The sequence below is a fragment of the Salvia hispanica genome, chromosome 2 (genome assembly GCF_023119035.1).
Source record: "Salvia hispanica cultivar TCC Black 2014 chromosome 2, UniMelb_Shisp_WGS_1.0, whole genome shotgun sequence".
NCBI classification, from domain to species: Eukaryota; Viridiplantae; Streptophyta; class Magnoliopsida; order Lamiales; family Lamiaceae; genus Salvia; species Salvia hispanica.
The window spans coordinates 12,502,609-12,527,936 of record NC_062966.1 but is presented as its reverse complement, the minus strand read 5'-3'; the positions used below and the strand labels follow the sequence as shown (position 1 = coordinate 12,527,936).

General features: G+C 34.4%; 3 protein-coding genes across 3 annotated transcripts; 2 read left to right on the top strand and 1 right to left on the bottom strand.

The window, feature by feature from the left end:
• Positions 1–1,193: 1,193 nt before the first annotated feature.
• Positions 1,194–2,567, bottom strand: LOC125206300. The gene has a single exon (XM_048105573.1). The coding sequence runs from the start codon at positions 2,565–2,567 to the stop codon at positions 1,194–1,196; it is 1,374 nt and encodes a 457-aa protein (XP_047961530.1).
• Positions 2,568–10,705: 8,138 nt separating this feature from the next.
• LOC125204927 (zinc finger protein 8-like) lies at positions 10,706–12,035 on the top strand. Its single transcript, XM_048103701.1, has one exon. The coding sequence runs from the start codon at positions 10,760–10,762 to the stop codon at positions 11,417–11,419; it is 660 nt and encodes a 219-aa protein (XP_047959658.1). The 5' UTR covers positions 10,706–10,759; the 3' UTR covers positions 11,420–12,035.
• Positions 12,036–20,117: 8,082 nt separating this feature from the next.
• Positions 20,118–21,394, top strand: LOC125208433 (60S ribosomal protein L21-1-like). The gene is made up of 2 exons (XM_048108040.1): positions 20,118–20,409; positions 20,996–21,394. The coding sequence occupies exons 1-2, from the start codon at positions 20,173–20,175 to the stop codon at positions 21,251–21,253; spliced, it is 495 nt and encodes a 164-aa protein (XP_047963997.1). The 5' UTR covers positions 20,118–20,172; the 3' UTR covers positions 21,254–21,394.
• Positions 21,395–25,328: the final 3,934 nt, after the last annotated feature.

The following is a 25,328-nucleotide window of genomic DNA, read 5'->3' as shown; positions in this document are numbered from 1 at the left end:
AATGCCTAACCTCTCATCTACTTCGTGTGACAATAAATCTAGAGTCCGAAAGGTCTTTTATTTAGGTTCTAATGTAGGCTCTTTGGTAAGGTGGGGTAATATTTGGCTAAAGTACTAAATTCCCAAAAAGATGTGAAATTCCAAGACATTACATAATCCACTTTCAACTTCAACCATTCTCAAAACACTTCTCGATAATAACTAGACTTTGTCAAATTTCTTCCCAACTTCCAAAGACCTCAAATTATGCTCTATGTACATTTTTTTTTCTTTTTTTTCTTTTTTTTTCTCTCTTTTTTCTCTCTTTTTTCCTCTTTTTTTTCTCTTTTTTTTTTCTTTTTTTTTTCTTTAAGTACAACCAATTACCAACTTGATAAGCTAAACACAACCAATTTCTTTCAACAACTAAACTCTTCTTTTCATAGCTCAACAATTCTAGAGTCTAGGATTCCCAACCCCTTTGATTAGCTTGACAAAAGGAAGGCAATAGGCTCAAACTTGGCTATCAAGGGTATTATAATAAGGTTAGTGTTTAGGTAAAAATGAGGCTAACAACGATGGCCTAACATCTTCCCCTATCTCTAAGGTCACTATGTAGACTCAAGAAGACAAGGAGCAAATTCTAGAAACACATACACAATTGATGATAAATCACACATGAATGAATTAAAAGCTAAAGTCTCACTGGGCAAATAGCATGAATCAAGACAAACAAGCAATTCGTTACTTATGTATCCTATTACTCAAACTCTCAAGTCAATGGTCAAGTGATAGCTCAAAGTGGAAGGTTCTTTTATCATAGACGACTAGTCTTCACCCAAATTACTACCAAGTTTTTCAATTCAATTTCAAATATTTTTTTTTCAATCAATCCCAACCAATCAAAGCAAGCATTCAAGGAGTTCTAACAAAATAATTCTATCCTAAAACAAAATAAAGCAACAAAAGCAATAAGATACGTACCTCGTTAGTGTCCCTATCCGCCATATCATCCCCCCAAACTTATTCATAGCTAAGCAAAGAATAAGTTTGAAAAGTTGGTGGAGAAGGGAGACTTACATGGTAAGCAAGCAACAAAAAAAATACACCAAAAATAAAATAAAACGATAAAATTAAAAGTTACCTACTAGGGGTTATCTCCCCTACAGTGCCTTTGGTTATCGTTGTTGGCTCGACGTCCTCCATGAGCTGCATCATGTCACGCCATGAATGGTGGTGTTGGATTTTCTATCAATCTTGGAAGCATATGATCTAGCCAATCTCTTCTTCCACCAAGTAGTTTTCAAAGCTCCATCACAAATTTTGGTTTCCACTTTGGGTGAATTTGCAGCTTTTATTTTCTTCTCCTTCACTTTAGGATTTGATGCAGTCTCTGCTTTAGAAATTGATCCACCACATGAACCGAACATCCATCGCGGTAATGAAAAATCCCCTAATGTTGACTCAATTGCTTGTTTCTTTTGGACCTTCACAACATGCACAACTTTGCACTCCATCTTCATAACAAGTTCCTCATCTTCATGACTCTTCATAGCATTATAGATAGACAAAATGTGTCGTTTGTTGCCCATACGAAGAGTGAGCTCTCCATTTGCTATATCTATCAATGTTTTTCCCATTGCTAGGAATGGGCGCCCTAGGATAAGCGGCACATTCATGTCTTCCTCCATATCCAACACTACAAAATCGACGGGAAATATGAAATCGTGTACCTTCACCAGAACATCCTCAACAATTCCTTTAGGATAGGTGACTAATCTAGCTGCAATCTGCGGTGTGATTGTAGTCGGTTTGAGAGTGTCGATCTTCATCTTTCTGAAAAATGATAATGGCATCAAATTTATGCTCGCCCCCAGATCACACAGTGCCTTTGTCTGTCTGTCATTTCCAATGACGCATGAGATATTGAAACTCCCAGGATCTTTAAGCTTGGCAGGTAGCTTCTTTTGAATTATCGCACTACAGTTTTCAGATATGTTCACCATCTCATAATCAATCCACTTCTTCTTCTTGGAGAGCACATCTTTTAGGAACTTTGCATATGTAGGCATCTCTTGCAGAGCTTCCACCAATGGTATATTAATGTGCACCTTCCTAAAAATATCGAGAAATTTGGAGAATTGCTCATCCAACTTCTTCTTCTTCACGGCAAATGGGAAGGGCACTCTAACTGTCGTAGGAATGGAGGGAGGGGGCAGCTTTTCTGGCATTGTGTCTTTCTTGGTCTGAATGTCCACCTTATTCTTTCCCTTGGAATTCTTTTCTGCTTTGACATCTTCCTCTGGAGTGCTCTTCTTTTCCTCTACAGGCATGGAAGGTCCTTCATAGCTTTTACCACCTCTCAAGTGTATGGCCTTGCAGTCTTTGGGATTGTTTATGGTCTGTGCTGGAAATTGCTCTGGCTGATGTTGGACACCTACAGCTTGAGAAATTTGACTAATTTGAGTATCAATGCTCTTCATATGCACATTCAAGCTTTGCACGTCGTTTTCAACCTTCCCCAACCTTTGACTAGTGCTCTCCATGTACTTGTCAGTTTTCTCCATGTATTTGGTAGTCTGATTCATTAATGCTGCCAAGATATCTTCAGTAGTAGGCTTTTTCTGCTGTTCTACCAACCCATTAGACACTGTGAATCCTGGCGGTGGTTGCAGGATTCTCATATGAGAGATTGGGATGCACTTTGTTACCATAGTTGTTATAGTTACCACCACCTTGGTTGGGGCGATAGTTGTTGAAGTTCATGTTATTCCTTCCTTGGTGCACATAGTTGACACCTTCAACTCCTCCTTGCAGTTCTGGTCCAGGTTGTCTCATCTCCATGATCCCCAGTTGAGTGGTCAAAAGATCTAGCTGCTTTGACATTCTATCTATCCTATCATCTTCTGTAGTAGAGGCCACCCTATATGACTTGTTTTTTTCATTATTCCATCCTTCATCAGTGGAAGCTACTCTCTCAATCACTTGCATAGCATCATTCTCTCCTAATTGAAAGAGTGCTGCTCCTGCGCTCCAATTCAGTTCACGCATTGCATCTGGAGTACACCCCCTGTAAAAAGTTATGACTTGGTGTCCCGGACTTAGACATATTAAGCAATCCTGGCTTGAGCTCAAAATGATTGGCATCAATCCCATCATTGCCAATTGGTGGATTCTCTACCTCTCTGTAAGCGTACATGTTTTGCACTGGCATTATGGCATGTTGTTCCTCTTTTTCTTTTAGCTGTTTCACCACATCTGCAAGTTGTAATTGGAGTTGTTGGACTACCGGATCTGAATGTGGTGCATTATTCTCTTCGTTGTCCGCCATTGTTATTGCAACAGGAGTAGACAGTTCTCTCTTAAGAGGCAAGGTAAAAACAATTAAAAACAACTAAAGAACTAAAAGCAAATAAGAAAAAACGGATGTAGATCAAGGATGAGAAGGGTAGAATCCTACGGGATCGATAACAACTATCATATGCTCAACTAACTTCCAAACTATGCCAACAAAGGGTTTCAAGGGTTATTAAGCTATCACTAAGGTAAAACTATATCTTTTCTCAAAGCATATAATTTGTAGATTGCTACCTAGAACCGAAGTGTCCTTCCTAGAACTAAGGTAACAACTCCTAAAAGCTCCTAAGATACTTAGCTTCATTCAAAGGCTCAAATCTGTCGATTATATTGGCAAAGACGTCAACTTCTCTTCTTTTGAATTAAACTACTCATCTCCCGAGTATTGTAGTAAAATCCACATGTATTTATAAGTTGATCAGTCAAATAAATGTATAAGCACAAGAGAAGTAAAAATAACCACATGAGCTAAGGCATAGAAAAAGAAAATCAATTAAACATAAAAATCATTGTATCTCCCCCGTAGAACTCTACGACGGATTTAGCTACTCATGTTCAACACAAAAGTCAAAGAAATATTCAAAAATATTGTTTGAACAAGAATAAAACTAAAAGTAGAAACTCCTAGAATTGGATTGGGCGGGTTGGAGGCTTCGTCTTTAAGCTTGCGATGAACACTCGTCCTCTGCTCGTTCTTCTCTTCTTCCTAGGTGAAAAGGTGGTATTTTTGGGTAGGAGGCGTGTAAGCTGTGTTTAGAGGCGTTTCCTAGGCATATATATATACCTAGGGTTGACTTTGAGCTCGAAATAAACTGTCGGACGAAGCTGGCGGGTCGCCATGTTAGTTGTGCGTCGGGAAGGGCGAGTCGCCAGCTGCTTACGGCGTTTTTCTCGTCTTTTTCTGGCGGGTCGCTAGGTTCGTTTGCATGCGAACCTGGCGGGTCGCCAGCTATGTCACTGCTCTGCGCAGTTGAAAGCGCAGGGGTTTCTCTCGGTCAACGTATATTTTGAAAGTGTATCCAACTGATCGGGATGAGATTCCCGACCTAGCTGAGTCGTTGGCACGATAACCGGAACCTGGTATCAAACAAATATTCCTCAACCCACTTCTACTGATTAGTATAATGGAGGTAAGGGTCGAATCCCACAAGGATGGACACGTTCGGATACTGCGGTGACATTCCTGGGTGTTTTTGGTTAGCTACCACGCTTGGGTTGAGATTTTACCTAGGCAAGAAATAAAGGTGGTACTCTACTGACTAATAGGCGTGAAAATAACAGGCATGTGGTTGTGTTCGTGAAAATAGGGGACAATGTGTCTCAGAGGTATATGAAAAGTAGATAGTTACTAAAAGAGGAAATTTAGACAACAAGGTATATCTGGTGGCTGGTTGGCTCTCTGACAGGTCTGGAAGGTACACCTGAAAAGTAGGGAATAAAAGCAAAAGTAACTTAAAAGTAAAGTGGTCCAAACTAAAGTTGATTTTGACGTTTTCTTCTTCACCAAGCATTAACAGAAATCATATGAACACAAACACCATAACTAAACTCAGATTCATGACTTCAAACTCAAGATCTATTGAATTAAAATACTCAAACTTAAGATGGACGGTGGACTGCAGTTTTACCTCTACTGACTGACATGCAAGGTGGTGATCACAGTGCGGATCGAAAGACTCATGAACGAAAACTCAGACTGAAACATAACTATAAAATTCGATCAACAACCACAGATCTAGCTTACTCGAAAGAAAATACATGCACGCATTTAAAAGTTAAAAGCGATAACTAAATCTAACTTTTCTAGGCAGAATGAAGCAAACTCAAACCAAAGAGACATTCGGAATAGAAATTTCATAGCTTAAACGTTGGATCTTCACTAAATACTTCAAAAGGCAACCAAGATAAACGTTTGCAACAAATCCAATGAAGAAAGCAGGCAAAGATTAAACTAAAAAGCAAATAACGATTGTTTTGCCACTCCGGGCGGTAATACTGCTATACTACTCCGACAAACTGGTTGGAACAGTGGAGCGATAACTTCTCCGGCAGACTCTTGGACGTCAAGTGACCATAGCTGTGGCGAGGAACGAGAGATTCGATAATGCTGAAGGACTGATCTTCTAGAGAGAATTCTACTAAGTGTGTATGAGAACCGAACTTGCAAACTTATTTGTCTCTCTCCAAGTGGCTTCTTTTATAGGGAGGCTTGCCCTTGCTTTTAGGGTAGACTTCCTTCACGAATTTGACCTTTCGGCCCTTGTTAATGATCATCCCAGCTATCCTTCTTCTCCATCTCGAGCCTTTTCTCTGGCATGCATCCTGGTCAGTATCGCATTCTTCTTAGCGCTCTTTTCACTTGCGTCACCTGAATCGTCTCCTACTGACTTGGATCCATTAATCCTGCATACTTAAGCAACTGTTTTACTGATTATACATGCATTTCACGACATACTGATCAGTAACCAAGGCTTAGAATACGACTTATTAGCAGTCTTGGTAAAACGGCCATAACTTCTTCTACCGAACTCCGATTGAGACGTTTAAGATATCCACGCGAAGCTCTTTCAAAGACGAAGAGAATGGTATGCATTACATGCGAATAAGACTTCAAAATCTCCAGAAAAGTTGTCTCGTACATTGAGCAGCTGCACATCCACATATTTTGTACATTTTTCTACACATTCTTCACAAAATGGTCAAAATACCAACATAATAGAGAAGTAGTTATAACCATGTCTCAAAGTACACAATATATGATCAAAACCAAGTAAAACTACCATCTAAAATCATGTAAAATCCAAGTGAATCGGTATAAAAAACGGTCCTTTTGCACTGTTTCCAGACGAAAATGCCCTTTTGAGGGGTTTTGGGGGGTTTGGGCAATTTGGTCTTTTTACACTTTTAACATTTTAAATCTAATATTATTTCAATTATGTACTATATCTGATATTATTTTAAAATTGTCATTCTTCTTCCCTTTTGTCATCCTTCACTTTGTTTCTTTATTTCAATATTAGATTTAATTTTACAAAATTAAATTTTAAATTTTCAGTTTTTAAATATTAATTAATTTTTTTAATTAAAACTATTAATTCATGGACACTATAAATATTGATTAAAACTATTAATTTTTGTTATTTAATATAATATTCAGCTGAATTGAAGAAGTACAGAAAAATAATATTAATAATGATGGAAAAATAAGAACTATTCTATTTAGCCTTCGTTCGATTGTTATAATTGTTTGTGATTGAATATTATGAAGTTGGCTAAAAAATTTTAATCAATATGTAATAGATCAATATTTAATCAATAAGATCATATAACACGATTTATTCATAAATAGCTTTATTCAATAAGATATGACAACACCTTAGTTTTAATCAATATTTAATAGCTTTATTCATAAATAGATCATATAACACGATTTATTCTGAAATAAATATGCATCTAATGTAAGACTAATATAATTTTCGTTTATTAATTTGAAAACAATCAAAATGACTAGAAAATTTCAACAAAAATACTCCTATATAAAATTTTTAGCCAACTTCATAATATTCAATTACAAACAATTATAACAATCGAACGAAGGCTAAATAGAATAGTTCTTATTTTTCCATCATTATTAATATTATTTTTCTGTACTTCTTCAATTCAGCTGAATATTATATTAAATAACAAAAATTAATAGTTTTAATCAATATTTATAGTGTCCATGAATTAATAGTTTTAATTAAAAAAATTTATTGATATTTAAAAATTAAAATTTAAAATTTAATTTTATAAATTAAATCTAATATCGAAATAATGAAATAAAGTGAAGGATGACAAAAGGGAAGAAGAATGATAATTTTGAAATAATATTAGATTTAGTACATAAACTGAAATAATATCAGATTTAAAATGTTAAAAGTGTAAAAAGACCAAATTGCCCAAACCCCCCAAAACCCCTCAAAAGGGCATTTTCGTCTCGAAACAGTGCAAAAAGACCGTTTTTTATATTAACCCTTAGTCCATAGGACTATTGGTGATATTTTTAAAGTCCAGGGACCATTTTCGAGATAAACCCATAATCCAATGACCATTTTTTAAGTTCACTCTTTGGTAAATGGTCGGGCTAGGCAGAAAATATTTTTTGAAATATTTTTTTAATTTGTTTTTTTATTCAATATTAAGTATAAGTTAAAAATACACAATGTCTCATAAAATTTGTTTTTCATTCAATATGGAGTATTAGACAATTGTGTAAGCCAATAGTATTCATAATAAATATTATGAATACTATTGGCTTAAATTAGAGTAATTCACAAAAACACACAATTCGATCAAAATTAACCCATGCAAGAAATTTTTTAAAATCCCAAAGTTCATGCATGTAGATTAAAAAAACGAAAGTTTAGACAAAATATTATAAAATGTCGAAAGTTTGTATATTTATAGACAACAACTCGAAAGATTGTCTTGCTACGTTTTCATGTAGATAATAATTTATCATGTGTGGTCCACATGCATTTTAATTTGGCGGAATTATTTGTCAAAGGAAAAAAAAATCTCAAAGTTCATGTATTTATATTGAAACCCGTGCTGAACCTGAAGTTCATATTTTTTGGTGACGGAGGTAGGCCTGTTAAATCGGGTATCCGCGGATACTCGATCCGAAAATTTCGGGTACCCGATCACGAATTTCTCAAAATCTAGTACCCGATATCCGATCCGAAATTAGTTTCGGATACCCGAATACCCGACTCGAGTATCCAGTCCCGATTTCAATTTCAATTTTTAGGAGAGTTGGGCGCGCAGAAGAGAGCGGCGGCTGGGCAGTATAGGGCATCGGCGCTAGGAGAGGAGACTGCCCCCGGCTGGGCAGTAGAAGAGATCTTGTTTTGGCCGGTGCTGGGAGAAGAGACGACGGCGACGTTGGGACAGGTGACAGCGCCGGCAGACTGACAGTGGGTGCAGGTGAGAGAGCAGTAGAGCTGGAGAGAAGAGGGAGTCGTGTCTGCTGTAAATATGTAACTCAGTTACTACCATTAATCCTAATATTTAATTACTTAAACTTTAAAATTAGAACTAATATAAGTAATTAGAAATTAAGTATATGGAGTAATATAAATCGGACAGGTCACAGTTGGGTATTTCATCTTTGGGTGTGTAAATAACTAGTAGATGCAAATTAGAATAAACACACTATATATTAATTTTATAAAAAAATCGGATAATTCGGGTATACCTGAAAATCCAAAATTCTCAATACCCAACCGGCCGACCCCGATCCGAAACTCAAAAAATCGGATTTCGGGTATTCAATTACCCGACTTTTTTGGGTTCAGATATCGGGTATCCAATATTTGATATCTATTTTGACAGGCCTAACGGAGGGAGTACAAAATACATGGCATGAAACATATGATAACACATAATAAATTTAATACTATCATAATTTTTGAATGATTGGTAAATCTAATAGTACTATCTTTTTAGTACTCCGTATATTAAATTAGTGATCGAAAATTTGTAGGTTGGTGTGTTGGTATAGATACGTTTAAGAGGATAATAATTATTAAAATTATAGAAAATAGGAGTCTTATTTTAGATTTAGTGTGAATAGTTAAAGATGACTTTAATAAATGATTGAATCTGGGCTAACAGAAATTGTCATTGATTGATTAGGCGGACAGAAAAAAATGAATATGAGGTGAAGGAAAAATGATAATAGTAGAAAATATTTTGAACTAAGTTCATATCTTGTATATACGCCAACATATTCATATAGTAAATAATAAAATGTGCTCTAATAATGTAACATGTACAGGATCAAAGTACATATTCAAGCTTATATATTACGAAAATAAAATAATGTAATTTTTAAAATATTAGTTATCTTCTAATGCACATTTATACATTTTAATTCTATTCTAACGTATGTTTATGCATTTTAGTTATTTTATAATGCATCTCTTTTTTAGTCTCTTCTAATAGTACATTTTAATTATCTTATGATGCATTTTACTTTTATATTTTCTATTTAATTCAATTTTTAATGTATTTTAGTTATCTTGTAGTAATGCATATTTTTTGTTATTAGAATATCCATTTCAAATAGCAGATCTCATCCAAATAATAACACAAGAAAGTGATCCATTTTTTTATATAAAGAAGTTTTTATTAAAAAAAATAAAGACAGTTATTTTGATTGAAAGAACATATTAAAAAGAAGAAAATGGACCGGTTGAATGCTTCAAGTAGCCATAATTATATCGCACTCAGGAGCAGAGTTAGGTTATAAATGAAAGGGGGCAAATTATATACTCCACGAGGAAATTTTGAGAATTTGAGAAGGTGCAAATATAAGGAAATTTCAAATTTTTTGTAAAATTAAACAACAAAATAGTACTAGTATATGTAAACATATTTGAGGATAGATTCGTCCCTGATCGCACTCATAAACTGAAAATCTTGGATACTCCGTTAGCATTGGTGGACACACCTTTTATCATCTAGGGGTAGTATCTAATGTAGTAACATTGTGCAGCTGCGTTATATAGTGGAAGTAGTATATTAATTGTTCCATAAATATACTCCTATGAGATAATTAGGACCACTAGTGTATATAACATAAACATATACCAAGTCTGTAATGAAAGAATAATGAGTGTTGGGGTTTGATTTGCTAGAAATAGCTTTACAGTTGAATCCAAGTCGATGGTTTTGTTTATGGAATTTAAAGCACATAAGGTAAAAAAACCATGTAGAGAAAGGGAGCGTAATGATGATGGATTTGGAATCTCTCTTTCATGGGCAACATAGATTAGGACCACATGATTGTACAATGGGGTAGCCTTATTACAGAAGAGCCAAGTAGCTATTAAGAAGTGGAAACAAGTACTTGTACGTGGTCCTCACTACTGTTCAATTCATTTGTCCCTTCTCTTTGATTTGAATATTAATCACATTTTCCACATTAATGCCTCTTGATCAATTATCAATGAAATCTTGCAGCCTTTATCATCAAACTTAACCACATCAATATTAATGTAAATGTAATGTTGTTATTACGCAGAAAGCCAACAGATTTCACAATCTATACATGCTGTAGACTTGTAGTTTTGTAGCCCATATATTGGAATGGAATTGTATGATGTAAAACTTTGCCATGCCTTGCAACCATTGTTATCACACAATGACAAGGATTATTAGATGGAGCCATTTCAATAAACTACAAAACTGTGTAGTCAGGCTTAATAAGTGCAAAACCGTGATCAATAAATATTCACCCAAAAGAAGGGACCTTAATTATAGATCCAATGCAAATCATGCCATATATATTCCAACACCTTGTCACATCTACTATACTAACAATACAAGAGAACTAAAGCTCCTACTTTTCAACATTCTCTCTCTCTTTCTCTCAAGAAGGATGGAGAGGAATGAGAGAGAGACTCGCGACTTCATGAACGTGGAGTCTTTCTCTGAGCTGCCCTTCATCCGTCCGGCTAAAGAAAAGGGCAGCGGCAGCGCCATAAGGCTTTTCGGCAAAGAATTTGGAGGTGGCAGCAGCATTGATGATGGAGAGAGCAAGAGCACAGAGACAAGCAGCAGGAAGTTCGAATGCCATTACTGCTGCAGAATCTTTCCCACCTCCCAAGCTCTTGGCGGCCACCAAAACGCCCACAAGAGGGAACGCCAGAACGCCAAACGCGCCCATCTGCAGTCGGTTATGGTCCATGCTGGCATATCAGATGATCATTACCGCCTCATCAACTACACCCGCTTCCGATCAGCTCCACCACCTCTTCCTCCACCCTATCATTCTTGGAACAGCACCAGACCACACTCCTCATACCATCACCCACAGCCACAGCCTATCAATGGCAGCCCCTTGGGGTTGTGGCGGCCGTCTCCTTTTCCTTCTCTACCCACACACCATCGCCAGATTCCATTGCTAGATTCCAAGACTGAGAAGTTGAATCCATTGTCAACAATAACTAGTGCTGCTGCTCTTGGCTCTCAGAGCCGGTTCACATTCGATGCAAAGCCTGCCATGCAAGATCATGTGAGTTTGGATTTGCATCTCTGATGAGTTTTCTCCATATATTCTGCAGGGACATACTCTATATTAATATAGTTTCTTCACACATACATATCTATGTGTTGCTATATTGTAGATTATGTCAGTGTCAGTTTAATTTCGAATAAATATAGTTCAAGAATTGCAATGGAGTTGAAGAAATAAGAACAGCAGCTAGCTAGCTAGCTAGAAACAGACCGTTGGTGTTAATCAATAGACATTCATCACATTATTCTGTTAAGTCGGTCATATTAGTAGCAAGAAAAGGTCTCTCTTTCATGTCTTGGTGGATTATTTAATTGGAGTCACAAACCAAACCACCACTATAAATTGTAGCAGCACTCAAGGCAAGAATTAATAGAGCAGCTGAAATGAATATAAGGTAGGGATCATCAAAGCTTTAATGATGTTAAGACATATCTAGTTGAAGATCTGGTGTACCATCCAGCTTTAACTGATGATGTTATAACATATCTAGAGAAGATTTCGGATGAAGACTTTTGCCACTTGCTACCTCCAAATGATCTTGAGACCACTTATCTTAATTTTTATGTTAAAGTAGGCCCCTAACTGTCATGCTCAATGTACTAGATATTAAAGATCAATATTAGTTGTGTACTATGTATATATGAAGTGATGAATCCTCCCATATCTCGTGTGTAATTGGCCACACTTACTAGTGAGAGAACTGATCCTATAATAAATCAGTTGTTTTGTACAATTATGTTGGTGAAAACTCTTTAATTTGCATTCAGTTTTAAGCTAAGATAAGTGATCTGAGCATTCCCATTTTGCCAAGTCTATTGAAGTGAATGGGATCTATTGGGTGGAGATATGTACACAATATATTTGCACCCTAAACTTACACACATGTCATATATACACACTTCAAGAGAATATGTTTATGACCCCTAGTTTTAAGAAAAAATTTGCAGAAAAATTGCCAAAAAACCCATGAATTTTGGTTAAATTCTGCTATGTCAATTTTAAAAGTCGTCGTGAGAACTATGATTTTTATACATATTTCTCAATTATCTCATGACGAAATATTTTCATTTCCTATATGTACTATATTGTTGATATGACGCACATGCATTTCAAATTGATGACATGGTTAAGTTAAATGTGTTGAGAAAGATAATAAATGACGCACATGTATTTCAAATTGATGACATGGTCAAGTTATTTGCTAAATGTGTTGAGAAAGATAATAAAATTCACATGTGGTCGCATCCTCTTATAACTTTTTGGATATCTCATTAGATACAATTTCAAATAAATTAAACTCTGTAAAAATTGAGGAAAAACATTAAAATTTATAGTATAATTTTTTTTGCAATTTGCCCAAAAAATTATTCAGGCTCCTTTATCCTCTATATAGATCCTCTGTATAGATACATCTATCTCCCACGTAACAATGTGTACAAATATATACATGGCTGGGGAGATCCAGATCTTAAGTCTTATTCATGACTATATGAAGGTACTATACTGCTTCGGCATGTGAATCTGCAGTGGTGTATTAGCTGCAATAAATTTCCAACTTTTCGTTAAAGCTTCCCAAATCTAGATATATGCAAGTTTGAAATATAACTGGCAAGGGCAGATTATGATAATTTCAGAATTTATTTTTGTGGGGAGTACCTTTTCAAAATACATAGTCAGTCAGCATTTAATTTTCGAATTTGCAAGCACAACCTCATTATATATCCATTAATATGAAATTTAATGCTGTGCAGCATAATTAATAAGATTAAAAACAATATGTGATACATCCATCTTTATTTACAGCCACAAAAATGAAAAGGTATTTATAAATAGGCTTTGATGAAATAGCAAATACTTCTTCAACTTGATCAAAAATGAAAAAGATAATTTATAAATAGAAGATAAACTCAGCAAAAACATGAATTTCGTAACATATCCCTTACCTAAAATTTGAACCACCTGATATATCAGAGTTTATTTTATTAAAATTTCACACTTGCTTTTACAGAGGGCTGCAATTATTCCAAGCAATAAATGCATGCATAGTATAACGTGTGTGTGAGTTATGTGTTGAGAACCAATACTAAACTTTAAAATGGAAAAAACAAAATGAAAAAGAAAATACCATGTTTGGGCCGATCACGTAGTTTTCAGCAAGTTTTCTCACATTCCATCTACCGAAAAGAACACTACATTTGCCAGAAGGAGACGTGCACATTTTTTGCTGCCAAGTTTTTCTGAAATATGACTGTACTTTTAATAGTTAAAACTGAGACTTTGCTGTTTATTTTTGTCCTGTAAGGTAACTAGGTTAAATTTGAATTTCAATACTTTTAGTCACGTTTGATTTAGCTCCTTTAGGCGACGGCATAATGTTAGCATAAATGAAAGTACATGACTTAGTTTTTACAAACCACAGTATATGAATCCAAAAAACAAGATTAAAAAAACACTTAGGACCTAGCTCAAAAAATATGACAGAAAACAAAGGGAATCTAGCACAGAGATCCAATTCAAAAAAAAGACGAGGAACCAAAATATGCATGTTTATTCCATTTCAAAATAATGAAAATTGTATGGCCTTGAGCACCCTCCAATTAGACGGAAACTGACAGCAGTGGGATTGTGGGAAAGTAAAAAAAATAGTGGAAAGGAGTTAAAAGCATGAATAGAGAAGTGTTACCAAATTGCTACTGTGGCAATGATAATACAAGCCAACTATCTCCAGGCCCACCAACTAAATTCCCTCTGATGGGGGATAAATAGAGGATACCTACAGAAACAAATGCACAGAAAAAGTTGACTAATAAAGAAGCCAATAACAAAGACATATGATGAGCACACATATATGAAACTTAGGACCACAGTCACACAACCATGGAATTTAAGTAACATCGGTCCACAGCTCTATAAAGCTTGCAGACGAGGTTGACAGTTTGAACAGTCCCCCCATGCTAAAGTGCGCAGGGGGGGGGGTGTTGGGATCATGCAATCAAGACAAAAAGATGATATATGGTGCCACATGTATGTATTCTATTGTACATGTACAATGATAATGAGAGATGCTCGTATAGCTTAGCTTAACCACACACATGTCCTGGCACCACCTCTGTTATCTGATTTTCAAAGATGACAAGTTCTTCATCAAGGTTGGCATTTACCTAATAAAAAACTGGTAAATGTGATATAATTAGGTGATCATATTAAGTAGACAATAAAACTTTCTGTAGCTCAATTAATATTGCACGATTCCATCCACATAAAACAACAAGGACCCCAGACATGAGCGCCCCTACCTCTCCCAAGTATTTCAACAACACATATGAATGCTTCCAACTTGCATCCAGCAGAATGCCTCATGTGAGGTATGCATCAAAAGTCTACTTCATAATTACAAACTGCAAACATGTTTAGGATTAAAGGAATTTCACTCTCTTATTGTCTTTACCCCCTCTTTGTGCTAATATTTCTAAGAAAAGATAGCAATGTATGCTACTCCCTCATTATCAATATTGTTGGATCCAGCATAACAACAATCAATAGACAAATTGAAAAAACATTCACAATAGACACTCAAGAATTTAGAGCACTCCCTTTGCATTCCGTAGATGCCACTGTATACTAGTAGTACTATATAATATCACATTTATTTAGCTCAGAGGCTAGACACGTTTTATGTTGGATAAAGAGCTGCATCAGTACCATATATTCAATCACCAATCTTTTTTGCTTTAATAACAAATTAACTGTATCGTGGCCGTATCTAATAGTTAATGGCACAAGCAAGTACTGACATTTGACATTATCCAAGATAGTACTAATATGAAGGAGTTCAACATAGCAAAAAGTATCTTTCTTGAGTTGTTGTTAGCATTTATGATCATAAGTTGGATAGATCTCTGCTATAAGAATTGACTGAGTATACAAATATACAATATATCACGGTAAGATACCAATGTTTTACTGAGACAGTTACAACCTACAGGCTCAATGAGTCAATTCACAACTGTGAAACCTTAAAAATGAGAACTGTTTTAACCAGAAATTCAAGGGTCATCAACCTCTGTACTCCCAATATAAAACTCAATGCATACAAACCCTATCATACACTGTAAAAATCTTAAAGTAAAGCATTGCCAACAACTATCAAGAATACTGGACTATATATTTGAAACTGTCCACACTAAATGCTGCCTAAATCTTATTGTAAATCACCCTTAGTCTTTCCAGAGTAGATGTTTCTATGTTCCATTGATGGTACACCAGCATATACCCACCATATGAGTAAAAAGCAAACCGTAACGATTCAAGAGAGAGCGCATAAAACTTTACCAGAAGGAGAAGGGGGATAATCACTTCAAAATTTTACATATTAGTACCAGTTTCAGATAAGTAGATTATAAAACTGAAGCAAATGGTGTATAAATAGATTCAAACTGCAGCACCTGTGACTAATCATCTAAGCTCTTAACGCTGAACTCAGGAAACATGGTCATCCTCAGTGCATCTAGTAAGAAATGAACAATAGGATGCCACTGTGAGCTGTGTGAACCTTGGAAGTGCGTAACCTGTAAATAATTCTGTAATGAGTTTGATAGGGAGCCTAAATCTTACGGGATCAACTGCAACACTTTACACGTTTCAGATGTCATAAAAAACCTCAACTGCTCTGGATAAGCCCAAACAGGTTGGCTGCTTAGTCACTATGTGAAGGCAGTAAAGATAGCTATCTGCATCTAGATATTGTTGGCTCTCCAATTAAATCATTGGTTTCATCAATACCAGACAATCAATTTAGCTTTTCAATAAGGGAAAAGGATATTTTGGTGGTATTGAAAACCTATTAGATGGACTGAGAAATGAATGCATAAGTATATATCTAATGGTTGTGTGATTGACATCGTCTCACCCCAGCAGAGAACTCAGAATGCAGATAATGTTGTAACTGTGAAAGGAAAGTGATGGAAATTCGAAAGGTGATGCCAAATTCAAATAGAGAGACGAACATTTTGACTAAGAAGAACTTCATCCATCGAGCAGTTTTGATCTCCACAAATCTCAATCAGACTCCAAGTACGCCCTAGTGCGACAGAGCTAGTAGCTATGGCAAACCCTACAGCAACTAAAACTCCTCCGTAAACAAACACCAACGTCTGTATAATCATGAGAATCCATTCCACTTGAAATCTGAAACATTTCACACCGCCAGAACAGTCTAACGAATGCAAAATTCATTTCAATAAACCCGATTTAAACTAATCCAATAACAGTATCGCAAAACAAAAGGTTTAAAACTAAACATCAAATGTCCGGCTTGTGCACACCATATCAGTGGCACTGAATTTTCCCGTATCCAAAAAAACAACAGTAGGCATAGAAAAAATACCAAGGGAATTAGGGAAACAGTTAGCGCGCGGCTTGCTTTTGTTTTTGATCTGCAACTTTATTTTCAAGTCATTTCATTGCAGGCTTTTCGCGCGAAAAACATGAACAACAATTTGGGCTCACAAAACTAATCATTAATGGCCCAAAAGTCCAGCCCATACAACAATTTCTTTAGGTTTATTTGCTACTAATAAATTGTACTATCTCCGTCCACCAAAATTTGTCCCACTTTGACCTGACACGGGTTTAAAGAAATATAATAGAAAGTGAGTTGAAAAACTTAATGGATTGTTGTCCTACTTTTATATATTAGTTTTATAATAAAATGTGAGTAGGAATGAGTTAGTGCAAGATGAGATCCATTACCAAAAATGATAAAAGTGAATGAGACAAATTTTAGGGACGGACGAAAATGAAAAAATGGGACAAATTTTGATGGACGGAGGTAGCAGGAGTATTCCATAATCACTAATGATATATACGAATAGGGAAATTGGTCTCTAAAATCATGAACTTTACCTAAAATTTGGTATTTCCCATAAACTTTGAAATTGGTATATAATATCACGAACTTTGCATTTTGTTTGGTATTTCCCAAACTCACTCAAATAAGATGTTTTCATCAAAATCTTATTTAACGTAGGCAACCGTGATATGTTTTATAATATTTTGAACCACTTTTTAAGTTCATAACATATAGGATAAAAAGTTACGTTGAAAATCACGTTGATTTAATTGTGTGAATTATGATGAAAAAGCCTCGTAAGTTAGTCAAATATAGTAATAGATATCCGTGGGAAATACCAAACAAAATGCAAAGTTCGTGATATTATATACCAATTTCAAAGTTCATGGGAAATACCAAATTTTAGACAAAGTTCATGATTTTAGATACCAATTTCTCATACGAATATTAGAGATTAATATCTATGTTTCAAGTACCCCAATTGAGCCTGTGCTATCTAGTCATCCAGAGAATAAAAGTTGGAGATTTGTTTTAACTTTTAACTAATATATAAAAATAATTAGTAACAAAAAGAAAAGCAAATTTAAATTCTAATATTTAAATAATTAATAAATGAAACTTTAAGGTATTGATTTTATTGACTCTTCAGTAATTTGATCACCAATCTAACATCTGATTATTACTCAGGTTATATTAGAATGATCACAAATAACCTTGAAGCTTCCTTCGAAGCATTCAGATTGACATTGTGGATTACAAATTAGGACTTCTGCATCATATCATGTGTCTTAGCCTAACAGTTCATGATTTTCCTCCTGATTTCAAATCTCTCAGTTCCATTGTCGTATGATATTGATTAATGACGAAGCGCAGCTCAATTGGTAAGACGCTTCTCCTCCAACCAATAAGTTGATGGTTAGAGTTATCATGGAGTAGACAGAGAACTATTGTTGCTCCTCCAAAAATACACAAAACTATGATATTGGTTATTTATAAGCAATCATTATTGTTCCCCTCTTGGGTTTGGTAACAACAAAAAAAAATCATTCAATTACTAAATAACTAAAATCACTAAAAATAATAGTCCATCCGTCTTCAAATAATATACACTTTGGGTCTGATACGGGTTTTAATATAAAATTAGTAAAGTAAGAGAGAAGTATATATTCTTTGGGTTCGACACGCGTTTTAATGTAAAATTAGTAAAATAAGAGAGAAGTAGAGAGAAAAAATAATTAAATTATTGTTAGTGGAGAATGAGTCTCACCTAACTAGAGAGAAAAAAAAATTCAAAATTAAAAAATGTATATTCTTGTGAGACGGATTCAAAAGGAAAGCGTGCATATTTTGTGGGACGGATGAACGGATGAAGTAATTATTAAAGTAAAATAGGAGTAATAATCAAAAGGATACATAGCCAAATGCATTTAACCTTGGAATTCGTACATGTTTGATGTTTATATACTTCTATACGAATAAACTAGAATGATACTATAAATCATGTTCAACATAAAGTAAACTAGAGAGAGAAACTTTTACAAAAAATATGCCTATTTTAGTCTTCCTTTAATTATTATCTTGATTGTTTAATCAATTCACAGATTAATAATGTTTCTGGGATACAAACATCATTATAAGAGAGAATTTTAATCACCTGTACCCATAATGTTAAATTTATTCACGTTCATTTTTCAGTATATAGGCGATAAATTTATCTTGTATTTAAAAAATTCAGTCAATCTTTAGTTTGAAGTTCATTGACGGAGCCATAATCCATCCGGTAAGGATCTCCTCATCCACTTTTCCTCCTCCATTCCTCATCCACTAATATAAAATTGACACATGGATCCATTTTATATATAAAAAAATGCCTAATCAAATCTAATTCATGAACCGAACTAAATCAGCGCCAAATCAAAACAACCCTTCTATCTTCCATTTTTAAAATCAGCGCCTCTCTACTTTATTACTAACGGGAAGTATTTCTCCCATTCTCCATTGAAGCTTCTCCATTGAAGCTCACAACATGCCATTCAATAAAAAGCATTCACAAGTAATTGTTTAGAAGCATACAAAAAGATTGTGTTTGCTATTTTTGAAATTTTCATGCACTAAGACCAATTGTGTTTGAGCTTGAAGTGGAAAAAGATTGATGAACTCAATTATTTTGCTGTGAACTATTTTTAAATTTTTTTGGTAATTTAATGATTTCATTATTTTTGCTGCTTGGTTGGAGTATATTTGAAATTTTGCAGTTGTTGCTTTGTGGGTAATCTAGAAATGGAGCAGGCTGTTAGTAGGCATTTTTATATATGTGTGTAAGGAATCTGCTAATTTTTTGTTGATTTTGGCTTTGTATCATCGTCTGAATGGTTGTGCATTTGTATTTGCTTTATTGATTTCTGATTATTGTTGTTGCACGAAAATAAATATATGCGCCTTTGAGACTGAGGATGTTTCTAATTCGGTTAGTTTAGAGAATGCTTTCATTTCTTCAGATCAAATGCATATAGCGTAGCTGTACTGCTTCAACTTATGTATGGTTTGAGTTTGTTGATTGATGACATCTTTTTGTTTGATCCATAATTCCATATAATGTATGAAGAATGTAGTGGATGAGGAATGGAGCAAGCTTTTAGTAGGCATTTTTTTATATATAAAAATGGATCCATGTGTCAATTTTATATTAGTGGATGAGAAATGGAGGAGAAAAAGTGGATAAGGAGATCCTTACCGTAATCCATCTAAGTAATTTTCCATTTATAAGGTGTTATTTGGGAAGGCCCACATAAAATAAAAGCCCATTCGACAAACTTTAGGGCCCATGAGAATTGCGTAAACCCTAGTATAACTCCTAAAGCATTCTCCACCTCCATTTCCCACACAAATCCGCAGTGAGGCAGGCTACTGAAAGCATCGCAAAATGCCGGCGGGTCACGGTTTGAGGTCGCGCACCAGAGATTCCTTCTCCCGCGCCTTCAGGAAGAAGGGTCCTACCCATCTCACCACCTACCTTCGGATCTTCAAAATCGGCGATTATGTCGACGTTAAGGTGAACGGATCCATCCACAAGGGTATGCCTCACAAGTTTTACCATGGCCGCACCGGTCGCGTCTGGAACGTCACCAAGCGCGCTGTCGGTGTCGAAGTCAACAAACAGGTTTGCTGTCTTTTGAGCTTGCTTTTTAACCCTAATTTCCGTTGTCTCTTGCTGAAAAATCTGCTTTTTGATTTGTGATATTGTTATTGTTTGTTACATTAGTTTTGTATTTGGTTAGGGTTAGGACCTTTTGCGGAGGATAATATGATTTAACAATTTGGGAAATTAGAGTTGTATGTTGATTCTGGAGCTCCAACATTTCTAATTTGAAATCTGTATTATACATTAATAAATTAGTAGAACGGTTAGTTTTATGTTTGAAACTGGATCTCTTTTGAATATTGTATATCTTAATTTGGCTAATTTGGAATCATAAATCGACCATGTGTCTTTGTGAGACTAAGAAGCTTGTAAGATGTGTTAACTGGTTTAAACAACGTTTGAATTAATTTGTGATACATTTATTTCTAATTGGGGTTTCTTGTATGTTTGAGCACTGATCAATTTGTGATACATTTGCATTCCTTGCATACTGTTGTAGTGAAACATTGCCTGTCTACATTCCAGTAGGACATTTATAAAGTAGGAGTATCTGCTTATCTACCAGAGTTTTACTAAAATGCTGTGTTTCTCGTGTGTGGTAAAGGTTGGAAATAGGATCATCAGGAAGAGGATTCATGTTCGTGTGGAGCACGTCCAACCTTCGAGGTGCCATGAGGAGATCCAAGAGAGAATCAAGAAGAACGACAAATTGAAGGCTGAGGCGAAGGCTCAGGGCAAAATCATCAGCACCAAGAGACAGCCAGAGGGACCCAAGCCCGGTTTCATGGTGGAGGGTGCTACACTAGAGACCGTCACTCCCATTCCATACGATGTGGTTAATGATCTCAAGGGTGGTTACTAAGCCTGAGTATTTATTTATCTTATGTCTTGTGATTTTCCTTTTCTTATATTATCGTATAAGACTTGTGTGCTCTTTTTTCTTTGGCAATCAACTCAAGACCAATTTTGGCCTAATGATATAATTAGTTGCATTTCTCTTAAACTGAGATTTTGATGTCTGAGTTTATATTTGTTCGTATTTAACCTCTATTTTGTTTACATAAGAGCATAGAATAATAGATCATCCATCCCACTACAGAATGCTTGTTTGCAGGCCATATTCACATTCAACAACTATACCTATGCTATCTATGTCTATTGTGGTAGTTCTCATTTATTAAAATCTTTATCGCTATTTACTTTTACAAAGATTTTTATTTTGCGTATCAAATCATATACAATATCATGCAAATGTATCCTTTTTATTATTATTGATTTCTCGATCTATCTAAGATATGAAAAGTGGAAACTTGAAGCTCAATATGATCACTGACATTAACATAAAATATTCTGAGATCGTAGACCTTTTTTTCTCCCCTTTGTTCTTGTTTTTTAAAACAATTGACGTATTAGGGCATCCACAGCAGTGTCTCTTATCCGTCTCTTAACCGTCTCATTTCTTCACTATTCATGGGCCCCACTGTACTTTCCACTCCATCTCTTAACTAAGAGATAGCACCCACATCCATCCATCTCTTAACCATCTCATCTCTTAACTATTCATTCAATTTCATTTTTCATTTTTATTTTCAACAAATCCAATTAATAAAAAACACACTTCATTAAATAAAACAAAATTACAATTTAAAATCCTAAAAATAAAAATAAAATACATAATTAAAATCCTAAAAAAATAAAAACACACATAATTAAAATCCTAAAAAAATAAAAATACACACCATTAAAAAAAATGGAGGCAAAGAGTTGTCTAATGAAGATCATTTGCGTCTACTTCGTTTTGTGGGAATGATTTGGTATTTATAGAAGTGATTTGGGGCTTAAAAAAAATTTTAAAAAAATTAAAAATTTGTAAAAAACGGCTATAAACGGCTAGTATAATTTTGAAATTTTATATATATATATTTTATTTTTTTTGAATTTTTTCTGATTTAAAAAAAAATAAAAAAAAAAATCAATTTTAACGGATATAAATGACGCCCACTCGCGGGACGGCGAGTGGGCGTCACGCACGAACCGGAGCTCGCCACGTCGCCCAAGCGCGTGGCGTCTCGTCTCGCCGGGAGCCCCTTCACTAAGAGACGTGGGACGAGATAGAGACGGGATGGGGACGGGATGCATCCCACAGCGGCGTCTCTTATCCGTCTCGTCTCTCCGAGACGAGATAGAGACGGTTTTGTGAACCGCTGTGGATGCTCTTATCCTCTTTATAAGTTACTAGTACTTTTTCTATCACAATCCAAAATTGAGTTTTTTTTTTTTTTTTTTTTAAATACAAATAAATATTTTTTTTATCAATGCACGAAAATAATCTATTTTAGTTTTTGGTAATTTTTTAATATAATTAAGTGATTATAATTTTTATGAATAATATTTTAATCACCTTTTCTCTCTATTTATTATATTTTATTAATTTTATATTTAAACTGGTCGCATACATTATTAATCTGGAGAGATTGGTTGCAAACAAAGAGAATAATTACACTCGTAAATCAAGGAAATTGGTTGCGGAAGAAGAGTGTGATTGTACTCTTAGAGCATACATATCAAATTCAAATTGAATAAAGTTAAGGGAGATTAAGTCACAGTGAATAGGTTACTTTCGAAGGTACGATGTCTTTCCTATTAATATGTGCGTAATGTTTGGTAATTTTTCTGAATAATGAAGTGAATTATATTTTTATTAATAATATTTTAATCACCTTTTACTCTATTTTTATATTAAAACTCCTTGCATCTACTATTAACATGAAGAGATTGTGGACAAAGAGAGTAATTAAACTCTTAAAACATGAAATTTGTTGCGGAAGAAAAGAGTAATCGTACTCTTAAAACATACTCCCTCATCCACGAATAGGAGTTTCATTCATTTTATGCACATATTTTAAGAAATATTAAGAAAAATAAGTGAAAAAAAACTAGAAAAGTAGACTAATTAAACTCTTGAATCATGAAATTGGTTGCAAAAAGAGATTGATTGAACTCTTAAAGCATAGTACATGTCAAATTCAAATTCAATACAGTTAATAAATATGGAAAATTAAGACATAATTAATAGGTTACTTTCAAAGGTGCATTGTCCTTCCCGTTAATACGTGCTTAATTTGGTAATTATTTTTAATACAGTGAAGTGAATTATATTTTTTATTAATAATACTTTAATCACTTTTTATTTTCTATTTTTACAATTTATTAATTTTATACACCTAAAGTTGGTCCCATCCACTATTAATATGAAGAGATTGGTTGCAGACTTGCAGACAAAGAGAGTGATTAAACTACTATTTCATCATTTCCATAGTAATGGAGACGTTTCTTTTTGGTACGAAGATTAAGAAAAATTGTGTTAGATGAGTTAAGTAAAGGGGGAATAAAGTGAAAAATAAAAAAGGTAGAGAGATGAAGAGAGAAAAAAAAAGTAAGAGAGAGTGAAGTAGGTGTAGAAAAATGTTTCGACTTTTTACTAAAAAGGAAAATGACTCTATAACTATGGAACGTACCAAAATGACAAAATAACTCTATTACTATGGAACGGAAGGAGTATTAAATTAGGATATTGGTTGCGAAAGAGGAGAATAATTGGATTCTTAAAGCATATATACCAAATTTTAATTGAATAAAGTTAATAAAATGGAATATTAAGACCTACTGAATAGGTTACTTTCGAAGGTACGTTGTCATCTATTTATACATCTATACAATATATAAAAGGGGAGTTTTGGGGGTATTTAAGGAAATAAGAGGAATTTTTGGGGTATTTTGGGAATAACCCTTTTGTTTGTAAATTTAAAATTCAAAATTTGTGACCAAATTTTAAAGAACGGTATTTTGTTTGTAAATTTAAAATTTAACACAAATTTGAATTCCATAATTGTAGGGATAGAATTTAACTAATTTATTTTGTTTCCCTATAATTAATCCATTAATATGGTGTTAAATTTAATTAATTATTATAATCTATTCCAAATAAAAGTAATCACATGATTAATGCAAGTGGTAATTAAATAATTTATAATTCAATTGTAATCATTTTTAAAGAATCGTAATTGTAATCATTTTTAAATAATCATTTTTTGTTTCCCTACAATTAATCCATGAATATGATTTTACTATAATTCAATTGTGATCATTTTAAAGAATCATTTTAATTTGTTCCCAGATTTTAAAAAACGGTATTTTGTTTGTAATTTTAAATTTAACACAAATTGAAATGCCGGTACGAAGAAGGCCCCAGTAGTGTGTCACGGCTACAAGGAGAGAGCAGACGAGGTACGGAGGCGAAGATTGGGCGGCAATTTGGCGACAACTAACGAGATTTTTTCCAAGGGCCGAGAGTGAGAAGTGAAGGAGCATCACAATATTTCTATTTTCAAATTGGAAGGAGAAGAGAGATATGATGAGACTTGAAGAGGAGTCGCCGCAGAGTATGAAGTATGAACCCTATATTCAATTTTTATTGTATTATTCATAAGAGTGTCCACAGTGGTGGCCCTCTTGGGCATATGCCCAAGCCACCATTTCTTGGGCATGCCCAACAAACTTGGCCACCACAATGGTAGCCCTCCGGGCCACCAATTAAAATTATTTTCTTACATTTTTTGTTATATTTTAATTTAGCTAGAATACAAATTATTGGACAATAATATTAAAAAAATCTAAATTAATTTTAAAAAATTTGACAATTACAAGTAAATATATTTATTGAAAATTTGAATTTTAATTATTTCCGTAATTAGGGTGTGAATTGAAATCACAATCCTTAATTTAAAAGTTGACCAATTTAATAGGGATTTAGTGATTGAGATTGATTTGTTTCCTAAATTAATGCTAAATTAATGCAAATTTTTTTGAAAACTTTTCGTCACATACACTCTCTCTCTCTCCACTTCATCTTCTCCAAAACCCTAAAATTAACACAA

Coding starts and splice junctions, on each gene's coding strand:
- LOC125206300 (XM_048105573.1), bottom strand. CDS start 2,567: ATGAATCAGACTACCAAATACATGGAGAAAACTGACAAGTACATGGAG.
- LOC125204927 (XM_048103701.1), top strand. CDS start 10,760: ATGGAGAGGAATGAGAGAGAGACTCGCGACTTCATGAACGTGGAGTCT.
- LOC125208433 (XM_048108040.1), top strand. CDS start 20,173: ATGCCGGCGGGTCACGGTTTGAGGTCGCGCACCAGAGATTCCTTCTCC. Junction 20,410..20,995: donor GTGTCGAAGTCAACAAACAG/GTTTGCTGTCTT, acceptor TGTGTGGTAAAG/GTTGGAAATAGGATCATCAG.